This window comes from Camelina sativa, chromosome 9 (genome assembly GCF_030686135.1).
Source record: "Camelina sativa cultivar CO46 ecotype springtype chromosome 9, ASM3068613v1".
In the NCBI taxonomy this organism is placed as follows: domain Eukaryota; kingdom Viridiplantae; phylum Streptophyta; class Magnoliopsida; order Brassicales; family Brassicaceae; genus Camelina; species Camelina sativa.
In genome coordinates, this window is record NC_141888.1 from 681416 (window position 1) to 699104 (window position 17689).

General features: G+C 35.9%; 1 protein-coding gene and 2 pseudogenes across 1 annotated transcript; all 3 read right to left on the reverse strand.

The window, feature by feature from the left end:
* Positions 1 to 1907: 1907 nt before the first annotated feature.
* LOC104710082 (DELLA protein RGA-like) lies at positions 1908 to 4453 on the reverse strand. Its single transcript, XM_010426625.3, has one exon. The coding sequence runs from the start codon at positions 4104 to 4106 to the stop codon at positions 2289 to 2291; it is 1818 nt and encodes a 605-aa protein (XP_010424927.1). The 5' UTR covers positions 4107 to 4453; the 3' UTR covers positions 1908 to 2288.
* A 1590-nt stretch (positions 4454 to 6043) lies between these two features.
* LOC147937534 (uncharacterized) lies at positions 6044 to 12387 on the reverse strand (annotated as a pseudogene).
* A 2088-nt stretch (positions 12388 to 14475) lies between these two features.
* Positions 14476 to 15108, reverse strand: LOC104714869 (ras-related protein RABA1b pseudogene; annotated as a pseudogene).
* Positions 15109 to 17689: the final 2581 nt, after the last annotated feature.

Sequence of the window (17689 nt, forward strand, 5' to 3'; positions counted from 1 at the left end):
TAACGTAGTTGCCAATTTTGTTTAATATTTGCTATCATTTAATGTCGGTTGGATCTTATATATCTTATAGGTTTAGGAAGAAGAGAGTGTTTGGATACAACACCAACATATCAAAGATCCGAATAATATAATCCCTAACAATAAGGATCCGCGTGTTTGGTTCCAGTTTGATTACATATATGCCCTTAAATTTATTTTTTTCTGTTCTTCCTTTCTTTTCTGCGTGAGGGCAAAATATGGAATACTCGTTTTTATGTATTTTTTTAATCTTATGTGTACTCCCCAATTAATAGTATAGATATAGTAGTAAAAGTAAAAAAAAAAGAAAAACGTAAAGCAATATTTAATCTGGTCCGCCTACTATTACTGTCCCAAATAAAATCTCTGACGTTATGCATATCAATTGACAGTTTTTAATACACGCAAAATCGATCCTTCGGGGTGAATTAGGGAAATGCTTATGACGGGGGATTAGAATGGTGATCCGATCTTGACAGGGTTATATCCGGTTTAAAGATTTTGTTATTTTCACAAAACTTATTTGTTTCTACCAAAATAATATAGTATTGAGAATAAGCAAAAACGAAAATTCGATTCACACTATTATAAAAGTAGTAGAAAATCGAATCTTGCAGAGAAATAATTGCCAAATTCAATGTTTCTATATGCTTTGACGTATATAAAACTATATATAATGTGTGATGAAATATTTGAAAGGACAATGATCGATTATTTAATGGACCCTATGTCATATAAATTTTTTTGAAACTCGATGTGATAGAGATGAAAGAAAAATACTATATGGTACTTATTAAAATCAAGCGTGGGGTCAAAGGAGAATTTTGCACACATGCAAGTTGGCAACTTGGTGGTTAAAAAGCATTTCATGCATATGGCCATGGGGACGGGGGACCTTCCTTTGTATCTAATTAATTTGCATTTTCTTAAGAAAAATATAAGATTAATAATTAAGCCTACATCAGTGAATAAGAAAATGTGGACCATTACTCATTATTAATCGAGATTATTGATTTACATGTCTGTGATTAAATGGTTTTAATAATGATATGGGTCGGTTCAATCCTTTTGAGACTTGAGCTGCCTTGTGTTGTGGGGTATCTACTAATTTCTCGAACCTTGTTATTATAATCGTCTAACTAAAACTTAAGAGTATATATTTTTTCTTTAGCATATCGACTCGAGCTCGATATGTGCAGGTTACATTTAAATATATATAGGACGCATTGTTCTTATTTTTTAAATTGTTCCGGCGGTTTATAATAATATCATGTACTTTTCACATCCACATAAAATATGCATCTACACCAGATTTTAGACTTTAAAAAGACAGTCATACGTGTAGACAAATCAAAATGGTAATCTCTATCTCGTATGTGTCTTATGACGCCTGATACCTATAACAACAACAAAGAACACGTTTATAAGTTACAAACCCCTGCACAAAGTAATTTACTACCATTTATCAAAAGATTATACATCAGATCTAAAAAAGTTGATGTGTAGATCTAAATAATAGCTTCACCATCAATATATATATATATATATAACTTATAAATTTTGTTTGTTCGATATGAAAAGACCCATTAACATCATGTGATAACAGCCAATAAGAAATTAGTAAAAACAGTAAGCAAAAATAGTTGAATCACACTCCACAATAAAAAGTTATGAAAACCTTTTTCATGAAATAGTAGTAGTAGTTAGTACTCTTCGTAATAATTATATCTCGCTCTCATACCTTTTTCTTTCTCAATTTTACTTTAGAAAATTCATTATTCATTAACATACTAAACTAGAAATATCTAATATCACTATACTTCTTACATTACCCATTCATACGTTGTGAAGTTAAGAAGAAAATGTTTCTAAATCTTTCTACCCAGAAATTGAGATTAAAACATACATTTTTATTTCAAGAAGAATTCATAAATATTATTCAATAAATACATATATATACTCAGCCTATTTAAAATTGATCCCAAAAAAGGCATAAATTAAAAATGACCTACCAAAACGATATTTCATATATAGAAATTTTTAAACAGGTGATAATAAATATTAAATAAATAAACAGAAGGCAAAACACGGTTCGATTCAGTTCGGTTTTGGTCTGGTCCGAACATATGTCATCACCGGTCCACTGATTCGATCTCAAATGACCGAGTAATCCACGGCCGATCCCGTCGGCTTCTTCGAGTCAACTTAGATGACCGAATCGGTTCCCCATAATACCATAATAGCACACCACCGTAGGCATCAGAGTCAACTCAGTGCGCCGCCGAGAGTTTCCAAGCGGAGGTGGTAATGAGCGGGCGAGTATGCCAACCCAACATCAAACATCCATTGTTCTCCTCCACACGATACCCTTGGCCACTATTGAACACTGACAAAAGCATACTCGCTTGCTTAAACGCGTTAGACCCAAGATGTGCCGGCGCAAAACCGGAAGAACCGAACCGGATTCCCCATTGACTCAGCGTCTCGTGTCGCTCCACACGGTCAGGACCTTCACAAGCCACCAGGTTACAAATCTGTTTCCCCAAGTAAACTTCAGACATGACTTTGTCTTGGCTGCTCGGAACTCCTTCCAACGAATCAAACAGAGTGGAATAGTAATGCAGCGATTCAGTAAACCGGTCTAAGAAAACCGGTCCGTTATGGTTCGATTCTTGCTCAACCACCGTGAAAATAACCGGTTTAATCTGTTTCACAACGCCGAGGACTTTCTCAATCCCGCCGGGACGTCCTAGGAGCTTATGGAGCTCAAAAACAGAGTTAACCGCAACAGATTCAATCTCACTCGGTCTAAGTTCAAGCATCGACGCATCAAGATCGGCCAAGCTGTTAGCGACGAATCCACGGTATTCGAATTCGACGTGAATCGCCTCCGCGAGCTGAGCCAATTTACATCCAACTTCGTGGAGCTGATCAGAATTATCCGGCGCCGGAGGACCAATCCCGGTTAACCGGAAAATAGGAGGACCACCTTCTCGGAGAGCAAGAGCTTGCATAAGCGCAGGCCATTGAAGACCTTGGTTCATGGAGAAATCGATGACGTGAACTCTCTTCTTACCTTGGAAAGCTTCAAGAATCGCTTGGTTGGCCGTGAAGTGAGCGAATTTGAGATAAGGACAAGTCTCGTAGAAGTGCATCTGAAGAGTATCGGAAAGCGAATGGTCGATCTGATTCTGCGGCGGAGAGAGACGGTAGATCCGCCGCGCGAGAGCTTCCGCGAAATAAGTCGCCACTTTTCTCATCGCTCCAGCTTGAGACACGGCCAAGCATCCGATTTGCTTCACCAGAGCCTCCGCTATAGTCAAATTGTTCTGCTGGACAGCTTCAGCGCAAGCCATGAGCGCGTGGACTAAACGTACACCGTTGTCCTGCGAGTCAACCAGGATTACAGAACGAGTTGACTCAGCCGCCGCCGTCGTCGTGGTTGTGGTGGTTGTCATCACCGTCGTACCGATGACTCCACCAATCTGAGTAGCCGTTGAGGTAGACGTAACCATCGAATCAGGGCTGGAGCATGACTTCAAACGCTTGTTCTGATTACTCGAAGAATCAATCGCGAATTGAGATCGCGGCTGATAAATCGCGTTTCCAGGAATCACTTTGAGGTCGTAATCGGAAGCCGGTACAATAGTTGATGAATCTCCTCCGGCGGCGGTGAGGAACGAGTTGTTGTTGTTGTTGTTGTTGATAACAATCTCCGGCGAAGTTAGGATCGGATCAGAAGCACCAGGAGGAGGGTTAAGCTCCGTAAGCATATTATCAAGCCAAGAGTAAAGCTCCGATGGATTGTAATGAACGGTATCGGTCCCGAGTTGAGATAAACCATCTTCTTGAACATTACCCATCATAGTCTCTAACTGCTCGAGTTTCAAAGCAACCTCTGCCATCTCCGATGACCTAACTTTGTAACCTAACACAGCGAGAAGCTCGTCCATGTTTCCACCGTCTTCTTCTTCCTTGACCATCATCATCTTGTCTTTAGAAACAGGCAAAGATGAAGATGAAGAAGAAGAAGAGGTCCCGTGGTTATTGGGCAATCGACCTTGATATTGATGAAGATCTCTCTTCATGGCTCCGATCTGGGATCTCTAGGGTTTGGTGATTAGGTATGGGGGAGGATGATGAAGAAGGAACATGTGACTTCTCTTTAGGTGAAGAAGAAGGGAGAAGAAGAAGAAGAATCTTAAGCAATGGGGAAGGGTGGGGGATGGATTGCTTTGTTTTTTCACTGCTACTACCACTTCAATCATCATTCATACGAACTCATAATAATTTTTATTCTTTTAACAAAATATTTACCAAATAAATTTTATATATTTAATATAAAATATATTTATTCTGGATGAAAATTAAAAAGAAAAAGAAAAAAAAGAATGGTGGTGATGGGGGCTCGACGACCAATGAATAATGTATAACATCTACACCTCGAAAGCGATAAGGCTATGACATGAGAACACACATACAATTTTTTTTTTCTTTTCTTATTATCGTACCATAACTTTATTACTTTAATCTTTATTTCCTTTTAATTTAACATCACTTCATATTTGTAGTTTGTTGTGAATTGTGAATCGTGATGTGTATTTTTTGTTTAGATCACAAGATCTGATCGAGTACTAAAAAATGATGTGGATCTAGACATTTTGATATTAATATTTGTTTATGATTTTTTTTTTCTTCATAATACTTGTAGTTTAAAAGTTAAATGTTGAAGAAAATAGTACTACTACTATAAGTCTGATGGAGAGAATCATTTATGAAATCTATAAAAATAGGGAGTTAGGGGCTTTTTAGTTTAGTTTTGAGTCTTTTGATGGAGAACTGAAGTATGCTTTTCCAGTGGATAATTAAAATTCACTTTAAAAAAAAGCTGAACTCAAGCTCATGATACTGTTTTACTTCCCAGGTTCTATGGTAATAATAATTCAACCATATGTCTTTGGGTGTAAAAAATTAATACAGATTTTTGAAATATGGTAGTAAGAGATTACTATTATCAATTGTGTTACTTTTATTTATTAGTTTTTTTTTTTTGTATCACGAAGCCATCGAAAACATCAATCTAAAAATGCGTACGATCAGATAAAAGAATAGTTATTTTTGGTTTTAACAATAGTAGTAGTACTTACATACAGTAACTTTAAGGGTTAACTCCTACAGTGTTCAGTTTTTAATTTTTAAATACAAAAATTCATATTTGTATAGAAAAAAAAATATATTCTGTAATTGGGTCTAGGGAAATCATCGGACCAATGTGTTCCAATTTTCGAGTCTTTTTTTTCTTTTCTTATACAGTAGTAACTTTCAAGTTAAACCAAGTACTTAATTACTATTTTACTAAATTCGAAATGCATACCAATTTACCAAAAAAAAAAATTTATAAATCGTAAACAAATTCATCAATAGGGTTGTGATATTCTAAAGAAGATATGAAATTGAATCTACAATATATATTCAGTGAACATGCTAATCTATAGTTACTGTCAAAGTCTAAATAATAGCCATTTAAAACTTACGAAGAGAACAAAGACAGTATCTCATGTCAACACGAATAGAGTTTCAGGCCTGATAGAGTTATATAATTTATGATCATATACTAACAATTAAATTGATTATAGCTCGAAAGACTAGTTATATAGAGTTATAGACTAATTGAAATTGCATGTTAAGAAAAAAATATATACAATAAAAACTTACAGATCAAAAAAATAAATAAGAGTTGAATGAAAGCATGGCGCGACAAGAAAACCCGTTTTTAAGCATAATAACGGCCCGCGCCCGTCAACGTCAAAATCATTCATAAAGAGATTCCCCGTTCCATTGCTTAACGCCGTCATTAACGGACTCTTTCTTCTATTTTTTTCTACTATAAATATAAAAATAAAATCGAAATTAATTTATTCGAACTGACAGCACGTGATGGCTCCACGTGTACGTAGGTCCCACTCACTTTTTCAATAACTGTACGCCGTTCGAATTTTGTGGTCCCCATTTTAAATATGGAGATTCAGACACGTGTCCTGTCTCTGTTAGATCTGAAACCTTGACGGCCGTTTTTACGGATCGTCATCCCCTTCATCAATATCTCTCTATCCTTTTTCTATAACAAAAAAAAAAATTTATTAACTTTTCATGGTTACAACTATGTACATGGTTACATATTTTTTTTCATGTTACGTCACTTTCGTTTTGCCTATTTCTATAATTTATTTAACATATTTCCTTTTGTTAAATTACTTTCCCTTGTCAAAAAATCATCTTTGTTACTGTATCGATAGTAACTCTAACTCTAACTTTCACAAAAAAAAAAAAAAACTCTAACTCTAACTATAGGCCTATAGCAAAATTTATTCAGAAACAGTTATACATTAACTAATCCCGGGATTATTAGGTTAAACTTAATCCAAAACCAAAATATAAAATAATCGGGATTATCAATTTAGACTTCACAATTATATAAAGTTACAGCAATTTCCGTAATACATGATTTTGTATTTAATAACATAAAATATAATACTATTTCAAATAGTCTATTTGTTATAAGCATAAAATTTGCAAAATGTAGCACTTTCGGAATATAATTTGATGAACTAACATTTTGCAGAATTTCAAAACATATACTACTACATTGATTTTACATGCAGTACGAGAATCGTTTGAGTAAATGTGTTTCCACAGTTACATTAAAGTTTATATTTAAGAGTTATACGTACATGACTCATGTAATTTGAGTACGTGTTTGTTATCGATTTAATATACAGTATATACGTACCTATGTAATTTCTGTCAAATTTTATAAAATGGTATAAATATTTAACATTGATACCAAACACAAATATAGTATGTACATACATCATGAATACTTTGTGCATTGTTACGACTCCTGCATCATAACACACCAATGTATTATTAGCACACACAATGACACAAAAATAGTATATATATGTACCTCAGTACCTACATCATGAATACTTTGTGCATCATTACGATTTACGACGACCTGCATCATAACTACACACCAATGTATTAGCATTCTATGTTTTAAATGTTTGTATACTTACTTTTTTTTTTTTTTCCACAAAAATAATTTTATTTCATTTAAGGAGAATCATTACAAATGCTGTGGCTTAGCCAGACTGGTATAGTACCAGAATCAGAATAAAAATCATTAGTTAAGCAACCAAATTTTGCTAAAGTATGAGCTGCACTATTACATTCTCTCTTTGCAAATACAGAAGAAATTGATTCAAATTTGGAAAACCAAAAGTTAATGTCATGTATAAAATTTGCTAGAGATCTATTTCTTTGAGATCCATTAAGCGTATTGATTAAATTTTCAGAATCTCCTTCAAAAATTATGTTTGTGTAACCAATGATTGATGCTTGTTGAGCTACAAGAATTAATGCCTTAGTTTCTGCCTCCAGTGGAGATGCAGCATATCCAAGTATAGAAGATCCCCAGTTGAGAGTCTGGCCTTGATGATTGCAAATAATCCATCCTCCAATAGTTTGGGATGTGTTTCTGTTAAAACCTGCATCAAAATTACATTTCACCGTATCTTGTGGAGGGGGCTTCCATTTGGTTTGATCTTGAGAGAAGACCTTAAGATTTTTTCTGATATGCTTTAAAGTTATCCATTCATTTGTCTCTGCTTGAGCTTGTAGAACAGTTTGAGTTGCACTTTCACGGAAATTGTTAAAGACAGTGTTATTTCGTGCTTTCCAAATTCTCCAAATGAGCCATAATGGTTGTAATGCAGTATGAGGAGAGATGTCTTGACGCCTTGAATATTCAATCACTGATGAGATGTTTTCCTCTGCATCATCAGATAAATGTTCTAAATTTAAAGCAGAGGTATTTGAGAAAAGCCACGCTGATATAGCAAAAGGACATGAGAACATGGCATGATTTATAGTTTCATCATCCAGTCCGCATCTGCTACATTTTGGATTAATATCCATTCCTCTCGCTCGCAATCTGGTTGTTGTAGGTAAGGCTCGTGAGATGGTCCTCCAAAGAAAATGCTTTATTTAAGGCATAATGTTTAAGCCCCATAGTCTGTTTTTGAGTTCAATAGATCCATATGGAACACTATAAGGAGAATTAGAGTTAGAAGGATCATGAGTAAGTAGCCAATAGCCTGACCTAACAGTGTAGTCTCGAGAAACAGAGTAGTTCCAAATCAGCTGATCATGTCTATCATGCTTTGACAAGAAGGTGTTTTTGACAAAGTCTTGATCCTCATTTGCAATCATATGTTCAATTTTGTGGTTGTCCCATGATCGTGAATCCTCTTCACGGATAATCAAATCTTGGAGTAGGAATTGTTCTTATGATATACGGGGATTCAATGGGCGAGGAGGATGTGTGTTAATAAAATTATCAACTCCAACTCGTATTGAATGGCCGTCACCAATAACAAAACGTGAACCTTTTTTAATAAGGTCAAGACCAGTTAGTAATGAAGACCATCCGTATGATTGTGAACGTTTAGGTGTTGCATCAAGCAGAGAACCATCAGGATAGTATCTTGTTTTCATTGCACGAGCAAAGAGAGAGTCTGGGAACTGTAACAGACGCCATGCTTGTTTTGCAAGAAGAGCATCATTAAATTTCTCCAAATCTCGAAAGCCTAGTCCACCCTCTTTCTTTGAAATCTGTAACTTCTTCCATGATATCCATGGGATTTTGCGGTGATGTGTGCTTCTATCCCACCAAAAATTCATTAATAAAGACTCAAGTTCAGATGTGACTCCCTTTGGTAACTTGAAGCAGGACATGGCATAGACAGGCATGGAGACTGCAACCGATTTGAGCATTACCTCTTTACCTGCAGGTGAGAGCTTCCTTGTTGTCCAATGTGATGTTCTTTTTTTAACTCTGTCCATTATATTTTCAAACATTTCATTCTTCTTCCTACCAAACTGTTCAGGTAGACCAAGATATTTACCCCCTCCACCATGGTGTGAGATTTTTAAAATGGTTTTAAGTCTATTCTGTGTTGTGCCAAAAACTCTCGATCCAAAAGTGATCATAGATTTATCTGTGTTAATTTTTTGACCTGAATAGTGTTCATAGACATCAAAAACATCCCGCAGGGCTTGACAATTTTTCTTATTGGCTTGGCAGAAGAAGAGTGAATCATCAGCAAACTGTAGATGAGTGATGCGTGGTACCCCATTACCAATTTTTACTCCCTTGATGTCACCATCTCTAGCATAGGAGGTAATGAGATGACTTAGCATATCAGAGCACAAGATAAAGAGGTAAGGAGACAGGGGGTCTCCTTGACGGATCCCTCTTTCAGGTCGGACAAGTCCATGAGGTGAGCCATTTATGAGGACTGAATACGTGGTTGAGCAGACAACAGCCATAATCCAATTGATCCATCGATCACAGAAACCAAATAGCTTGAGTGTTGTTTTTAGAAAGTTCCATTCAACTTTGTCGTAGGCTTTGCTTACATCAGTTTTAACAGCCATGTAAGTTTGTGAAACACGTTTTCGAGATTTCAAAGAAAGCAATACTTCATGTGCAATCATAACATTATCCTGAATAATTCTGCCCGGAATGAACGCAGCTTGTGACTCAGAAACTATGCTATCAAAGTGAGGCTTGAGGCGCTTTACAAAACATTTAGAAATAATCTTGTATAAGACATTGCAAAGTGAAATTGGACGGTAATCTGAAAGCGTTGCGGGATTGTCAACTTTTGGGATCAGACATATGTTCGTATGATTAATGCCTTGCGTCATTGTAGAGGTTCTGAAAATTTTTTGCACTTCCCTAATCACATCCTTTCCGACGACTGACCAACAACGTTTATAGAATCTTGCCGTAAGCTCGTCTGGTCCCGGGGCACGATCATCCCCAATTAAGCTTACTGCTTAGTAGATTTCTTGGTCAGAAAAATCCCTTGTGAGAGAAATATTGATCTCATTTGTAACTTTTTGTTCAAAGTCCGCAAAGTCATTTGGTGTAACAGAGTGACCATTTGTGGAGAACAGGTTTGTGAAAAAATCTTGCGCGTGTTCACCTATCTTTTTATCTCCATGTATAAGTAATCCTTGATCATTGTAGATTGAGATTAATCTGTTCTTTGAGGATCTAGTTTTTGCATATGCGTGAAAATAGCTTGTGTTTTGATCGCCTTCTGCAATTGTTTGGTTTCTACTCTTTTGCTTCCAGTGCTTTTCCTCATCATTGTATGCTTTGGTAAGAGCAGTGTGAATGTGTGGAACACTTTGTCTCTCAGCTCGCACAGTACTTTCCATGGCCGTATTTAATTGAGAATGTAAAGCTCTTATGCGTGTATCCGCATTTAATTGGGATATATGTTTCAGTTTTGCCATGTTTTTCCGACAGTTTGAGATTCTAGACATGATCGTTGTTGTTGAGATATCAGAATCTTTTTCCCACCCTTCACGAACCGTGTCTGTAAATGTTGGCAGCTCACATAATCTTTTATCAAAGAAGAAAACCTTTTTACGTTTTTCTTTCTGCAGGTTTAGTTGGAGAGATAAAGGGCGATGATTGGATCCTGAGAAATCCATAAAGTTAAGTATCGCATTTGGGAAAGTAGCTGCTCCATTACTATTGATCAAACAACGATCCAAACAGCATCTGATAGTGTGTGTATATCGTTCACCAACCCATGTAAATTTATCACCTCTTGAATTAATATCATCCAAGTCACAGTCGGAGATCATACTTCTAAAGTTTCTGAATGTCCATTCATCTCTGTTAGGACCACCCATTTTTTCTTGATTGTTTCTAATCTCATTAAAATCTCCAATTAGGATCCAAGGGTCAGATCGATGAAGAGATATATTTTTGAGATAGTCCCATAAGTGATGCCTTTCACTCTGAGATGGATGGCCATACAAACAAGACAAATAGTAGTTAATATTATTATAAGTAACTGATACATCAATGAGCCTCTCATCCTTAGAAATTAAGGAGAGAGACACATTGTTATTCCACATAAGAGCTAAGCCACCACTCCCGCCTAGAGGAGGCTGAGTTATAATGTTTGTAAATCCTAAATCATCCTTAAGTTTACATACCATATCACACTTATTTAAAGTTTCAATGAGAAATAAAACATCACACTTAGATAGTTTACATAATCGTTTTATAGTAGCAGACTTTAAATGTGAGGCAAGGCCTTGGCAATTCCAGGAGATCATCTTCATGGGGGAAACTGTAGGGATACCGGGCCCCCCGCGCCTCCGTCGAATCCAGCATTGGCCGAGCATGAATCAACTGAACTGTCTATCTTTACCTGCTTCCGGAGATGGCTCAGGACCGCCCTCTCTTCCGCAGCATTAGCATTGTTGAAAGCTGTTTCAAAACTCACCCTTTTGCGTTTGTGAAAGAGAAAATCAGGGATCGCATTGTCTGTACTATCTTCGAAGAAAACCTTTGGCGTGTACTTCGCATGTAAGTATCTAAGTCGTTCTGCAGTGAGTTCCGTATCCTCAAAGACACTGGGGAGATCTGCTGAGTGAGAGGAAATGGGACAGTGATCACAAGCAGGATCCGTAGTAGGGGCCATATGAATACCCGGGATATCCACTGCATGAGACATGATATTAGTATCATTCGCATCCTCCATATTATTATCGTCATCCGGAAGATCACCACCATCATTATCATCAGCAGGCACATATGGATCCTCATCATCAAAGGTAAGTGGGCATTCCTTGACATCGTGTTTCAGACTCCCACATTGGTTACAGAAGTTACGAAGGCGTTCAAAGCGAAAAGTAACAAGAGTGTTCTCGCCAGGCGTGAAATGAACATTTTTTTTTGAAACGAAGGGGATTGTCTATATTCCAATCTATCTTAACCCTAACCGCTCCTACTTGATTAACATTCTCATCGTAATCTACTTCCGTCACAGACCCTAGGGTATTTCCAATCCTTCTAGCCATGACATTTGTTAAGTACAGAGTTGGAATACCTTGAATCTGGACCCAAAAGGGGATGATCTTCATCTCGTTCTCAGTCAAGTTCGGGTACCAGCGGTGAGTTGTAACCATCCAATCGTTAAATGACCATGGACCGCGTCGCAGAACAAGATTCATCGTTTCCTCAGATTGAAAACGAAATTGGACTCTTCCTCCGTCAATGATACGCCCTATACACTCCTCGGAGAATCCCCATACCCGGGGCATCTGACGAATGAGAGCCCGTAAGTTTTGTTTACGAGGGTTGACAGGAGTGACCACAAGAGAGTATCAATTAATAGCGGCGGCTCTGGAGACAAACTCTGATGGCAGAGTAATTGGGGCATCTCTAATCCCCAGATCGAGATCTTGAACAGATTTTCGTAAGTAATCGCTCATGGTGTGTTGGTGGGTGACAAAGTGATGGTCGGTAAACAGTTGGGTCTGATTAACGGGATTGAAAACAGAGGATTTATATAGGAGCATCAATGGCGGTTTTTGAAAGCGGTTATCCCCCGCAGAAACAGGGAGAAAGAAACTGTCAAAATTAACTGACAGAGATAAACCGCCAACAAAATTCTGGAAACATAAGTGTTTGATTTTGTCGGTGGAAACATGACTCCTAATCGGAGAAAATTTCCGGCAACGCCGGAGAAAACCCCAAAGGGTGTGATCGCCACAAAAATCGCCTCTATAGAGAGACGACATCATTACAAGGTAAATGCGAGGATCTATGTTTAAAGACTTGGTAAGAATAATAAAAAAATAAAATAAAATTTTACTTACTTTGATAAAATAAAATTTTACAAGGTATACTTACTTTGATATATATTATATGAATTAAAATAAAATTACCTAGCTATGCCTATGCATTGTGAAAATATTTTTTTGAATGCTACATGCAAAAACAGTCCCTTTCAATTAGTATTATTCTCTTCTCATACATAGGTTTTGAGAGAGCTTTAATTTGCGAATCGTTTTTGTTTTGCGTTGCACAAATTTTAGTTTGACCAACAAAATTGCACATTAATGTTGTATGATATAATCAATGTTAGAAACCGTGTCAATTTGGAGAAATATTTACGATAAATTATTGATTCTGTGCATGAGGAATTATACCAGCAAATCTGTGTGAATCACTATTTAAATCATAATAACGCATTCGTATTTATGTCTTTAATCACAAAATTGGTCGTTGGTAAGGATCGTCGAGAGAGAATCGTCGCGCGTGGCCGACACTCGCGGCGATTTTTTCTCCCAAACTCTTTCTTCTTCTGACCGCAACCTCTTGCACCGTCGATGGGGGTTCTCCGTCGATTCCAGCGACGAAGAGAGCCCCTAGGCCCATGGTTCTTCATCCGTAAACTACAGCATCAACAAAGTAAAGCTTCAGATCGAAATCAAGGGAGCAACGGAAAGGGGAAGCTTCTGCGACATACCGACGGTAAAGAGCTCTATCGACGGTGATGCGACGCGGAATAGAAGATGGAGATTCACGGCAAGGATCGAAAGAGGTAGGTGGTTAGATCCGAAGACTAGAGATTCTGGAGGCTTTTCACGGTCGTTGTTCGATGGGGGAGGTCGTCTCCGGCTAGGAGGAGCTAAGCCACCGTCGAAGGTTCTCAGATCTACTCCCTACCTCCTGTCTTCTCTCACATATGAGCCTGAATCTCGTCGACATGCAAAGCTCGGATCTCTTCTTCCTCCTCAAAGCTGCTCTACGGTGGCGGGATGGCAACGGATCTTGGATCACCATCTCCGTTTGACTCGCGTCGCCCAGGCTCACCGGAGGTCCTGATCCGATGAGCATCCGCAATCTCATGGGCGGCGGCTCAACCTGTGTTCTACAGTTTGGGATTAGGGTTACAAACGACCGGTTTGTCATTAATTAAACCTGAGTCAATTTCGATTTTTGATTTTACTTGGTTTGTTGTCTGTGGTTTAGGCCCTAAGGGAATATTGTAAGTGGGCCTAAATCCAAAAATAGCGCATTGAGCATTTATCTATAATATTGAATACCTTTTAACAAAAAAAAATAATAACGCATTCGTTTTTTTCTTTTTCTTTGCTAACTACGAATAATGTATGGTTTTATTTATTTATTTCCGTATACATTGTATTTGTTTGGGGTTTATAAACTTAGATTTTATACACCACCTATAAGATTAGGTGCCTTTTCCATTTATAAAACCATACATAATACTACTACTTTCTCTCAAATTATTTTCAACAGACACATAAGTGGTGGTTACGCTAACTGTTTTTTTTTTTTTTTTTTTTTTTTTTTTTTTTTTTTTTTTTTTGGTTCACCAACAATTCTTGATATGAAGTTAAATAAACATTATGTAGTAGTGTATAGTCTAAAACTCATATAAATGTCGATAGTATTACAAAACAAGGACATAATCAAACAATGGACCATGGGGGGGGGGGGGGGGGGGGGGTTATAATTCTCTCTCAACAGTAAGAAGAAAAAAAAAGCCGAGTTTAATTTGAGCAGCACCCGAGTTTCTTCAGAGCAGAGACATCGTTTTTAACTTCAATTTTCTCACCTTTTGGGACAGAGGCGTTCCCATCTTCACCAGCTTCTACTTGCTTCTTGCTTGTGATGCGATAGATCTGTGTCAGCACCTCTGCAAATGCGTCCTCGACATTGGTAGCTTCAAGGGCAGATGTTTCCATGAAGCAGAGCGATTCTTGTTCCGCGTAGGATTTCCCGTCTTCTGTAGGAACAGCAAGTAAGTGGCGGAGATCGGATTTGTTACCAACCAGCATCACTACTATGTTTGGATCTGTGTGGTTCTTGAGCTCCTTTAACCACCGGTCTACGTTCTCAAATGTTGCACGGCGGGTTACGTCATATACTAGGAGTGCACCCACAGCTCCACGGTAGTATGCGCTAGTGATGGCACGGTACCTCTCCTGACCAGCAGTACAATGTTATTTAAACATTAATCATAATATATATTATTATTATTAGTAATTTAATTAGTAGTACCCGACAGAATAATTTATAATTCCGATTTCCCTCGTTACTGATATTTTATTTCAACCTGTAAATATATCCTTACAAAGAAAAACACAAAGATGATAAGAATTCTGATTCGACCCATCAGCCATCGCTATCTCTCTGCTATATCTGTTTTTTTTTCACGAACTACAAATATACCTACGATCAATAATAGCATATTTTCCTGTTTTCAGTTGAAATTGTTAATTGATTTAACTTAAATCTGTTGATTACTGTCCTTTTACTGTGATAATCAACTAGCTACACATACATCATCTCCGCAATCTAGCTATTATTTTTGTGTAACTGAAATATAAGAATGTTGAATACATCAGCTTCTTTGAGTGTAATCATATTATGTAACGAAGAACAACTCCCAAACATATTTGCCAAAGTTGTATACTAAGGATATTTAAATTTATATTCTGTTCTCTACAAGTACATATTTTGGTTTTATTAAAAAAAAGTGTATATTTTATTACTACGTTTAGTAAGTCATTAAGATAATTATTACATTATCATCATTTAAGCTAGATAAACTACTTCACGAATTTTTTACATATTTTATTTTATAGATTGCAATCAAGTTCCCTCATTGATTTCTCCTTCTGGTGGAAGACAGGAAATGAATGTGGTATCAAATCATCTGTCATAAAAATAAAAATAAAACATACCAAAAAGCTATAATAATTGAGAAACAAACACATAAAATAAAAAAAAATTAGAAAAAAGAAAAAAAAAAACTTATTTGTAGAAACAAAAAAAAAAAAAGTGAAATGGCCATCAAATGATATGAGGTGGCAGGGAGACCACTCATAGTTGGTAGGGGCACCTAAAAATTGCATGAAAACCAGAATTAGAATTATTCCTTTTTCTTTTATCTCACCTAAAACTCCTTTCTAGTATTTATTTTTTAAACAACTTTGTAGTTTATTTATTTTAAGAGTTAAAGACATTATTATGGTATATATTGAAAACAGAGGGAAAAATAAAAGGTTGACAATGGTGTGATTGAAGGCATTTACGAAAAAGCATAGAACAAATGCCTTTTAGTCATTTCATTAATGCAGAAAAATTCATGATTATCCGAAGCAATTTTTATTTTTTTTGGACAACAGTAACGCTTTTAAGAGGACCAGCTCTGATTTAAAAGCTTAAAATTGAAAATGGACCCAAATAAAAAATGTATCAGTTCGTTTATTATATTGACACTGTATGATTTCTTCTTGTCGAACAAAAAAACATTCCATTTAATTTACAAATTTGCAAGATTATCAGAAATTATCGAATGAAAATCAAATACAATAGTAGTAATTTATATGGACAGGAAAATAATTAATTAAATACTCTGTGTACAATATAATTAAGTGGAGGCGCGTGTAGCGTACAAAGCAGAGAAAGTCGCGTCAAACGAAGACAGCTGAAGACAGCCTGGAATTTGCATACGTGTCGTCCAAGCATGAAAGTGAGCATCTTTTCTACTTTGCCCACTGCCCGCATCCCGAGTTTGAACCGCACGCTCTCTAGTCCTCCATGCCATGTGGCATATGTTTGTATGAAAAGATTCAGAAATGTATGAGGGAAAATATCAGAAAAGTATCAAAAATAACACAATTGGAGATAGCATCACTGACTTTGATTTGAAGGACAAGATTATCCACATTAGATTTGTTAAGAAAGAAATCAAAAAAAACTTTAAAAAATCATAAGATAAAGGGGAATTAAGAAGGGTCCTCTTAAAATTCGGTGGTCATTACTATTGTGCATGTCTTGGTGTAACGTTTATTTGTATTGCGATATAAATTAATTAAGCTTCACAGACTGATAATTAAGGTGTAAATATACTATAGTTTTACCCTTATAATTGCATGAGATCATTTTGAGCAATATTCTTTGAGAGAATTTGTCTTGTTTTATTTATCTTTTAAGACAAAATGCTAATAAAAGTTCTTGATTCTGTTAGTAATCATATATATAAAAGTAGAGTTTCAGTCTCTCCTTATTGGTTCACTTGGCAATGCAATTCTAACAAAAAAAAAATTATATTAATACACAAATTTAAAAACAATTAATTTTCACATTTAACTCACATAATATAAAACTGAAATCTTTATAGCTTCTCCCTATAAATTATGCATTAACTTTATTTCTCCACTAAGTTGTATTAATCAATTGTATTAAAACAAAACAATAAATTAGAATTGTAACTCTCATTTTTCTAAATGTAATTTTTCATCATTTCTCTTCCTATAAATACTTATTATCTTATTCTCTTAGTCTATCACTCTTTTATTCTCTCATCTTCTTCCGCTACTCTCAAATCTCTTTTTTGTTTTGTTTTGTTTTGTTTTGTATTTTTTTTGTTATTGTTGTTGTATAGGTTATAAAAAATCAAATCAAATATCATTGTAAAAGATTAGTTTTAGAGTTTGTATGATATGTATATCTTATATATTTATTTTAATCTTTTAAAATGTTTATCTCCATTTTCTATTTTATATTAACATCTTATAAATCATTATTTTCATACTTCCTTATAATATTCACCACACAATAAGATCATAAAATTGAAATGATCCATATGTAATTATCTATTATGTCTCTGGTTACCTCACATATTCATGTATCATTTTTAATAATTTATAAAAATCAATATAATATTTAAAGATCAATATAATTATCCATTTATCC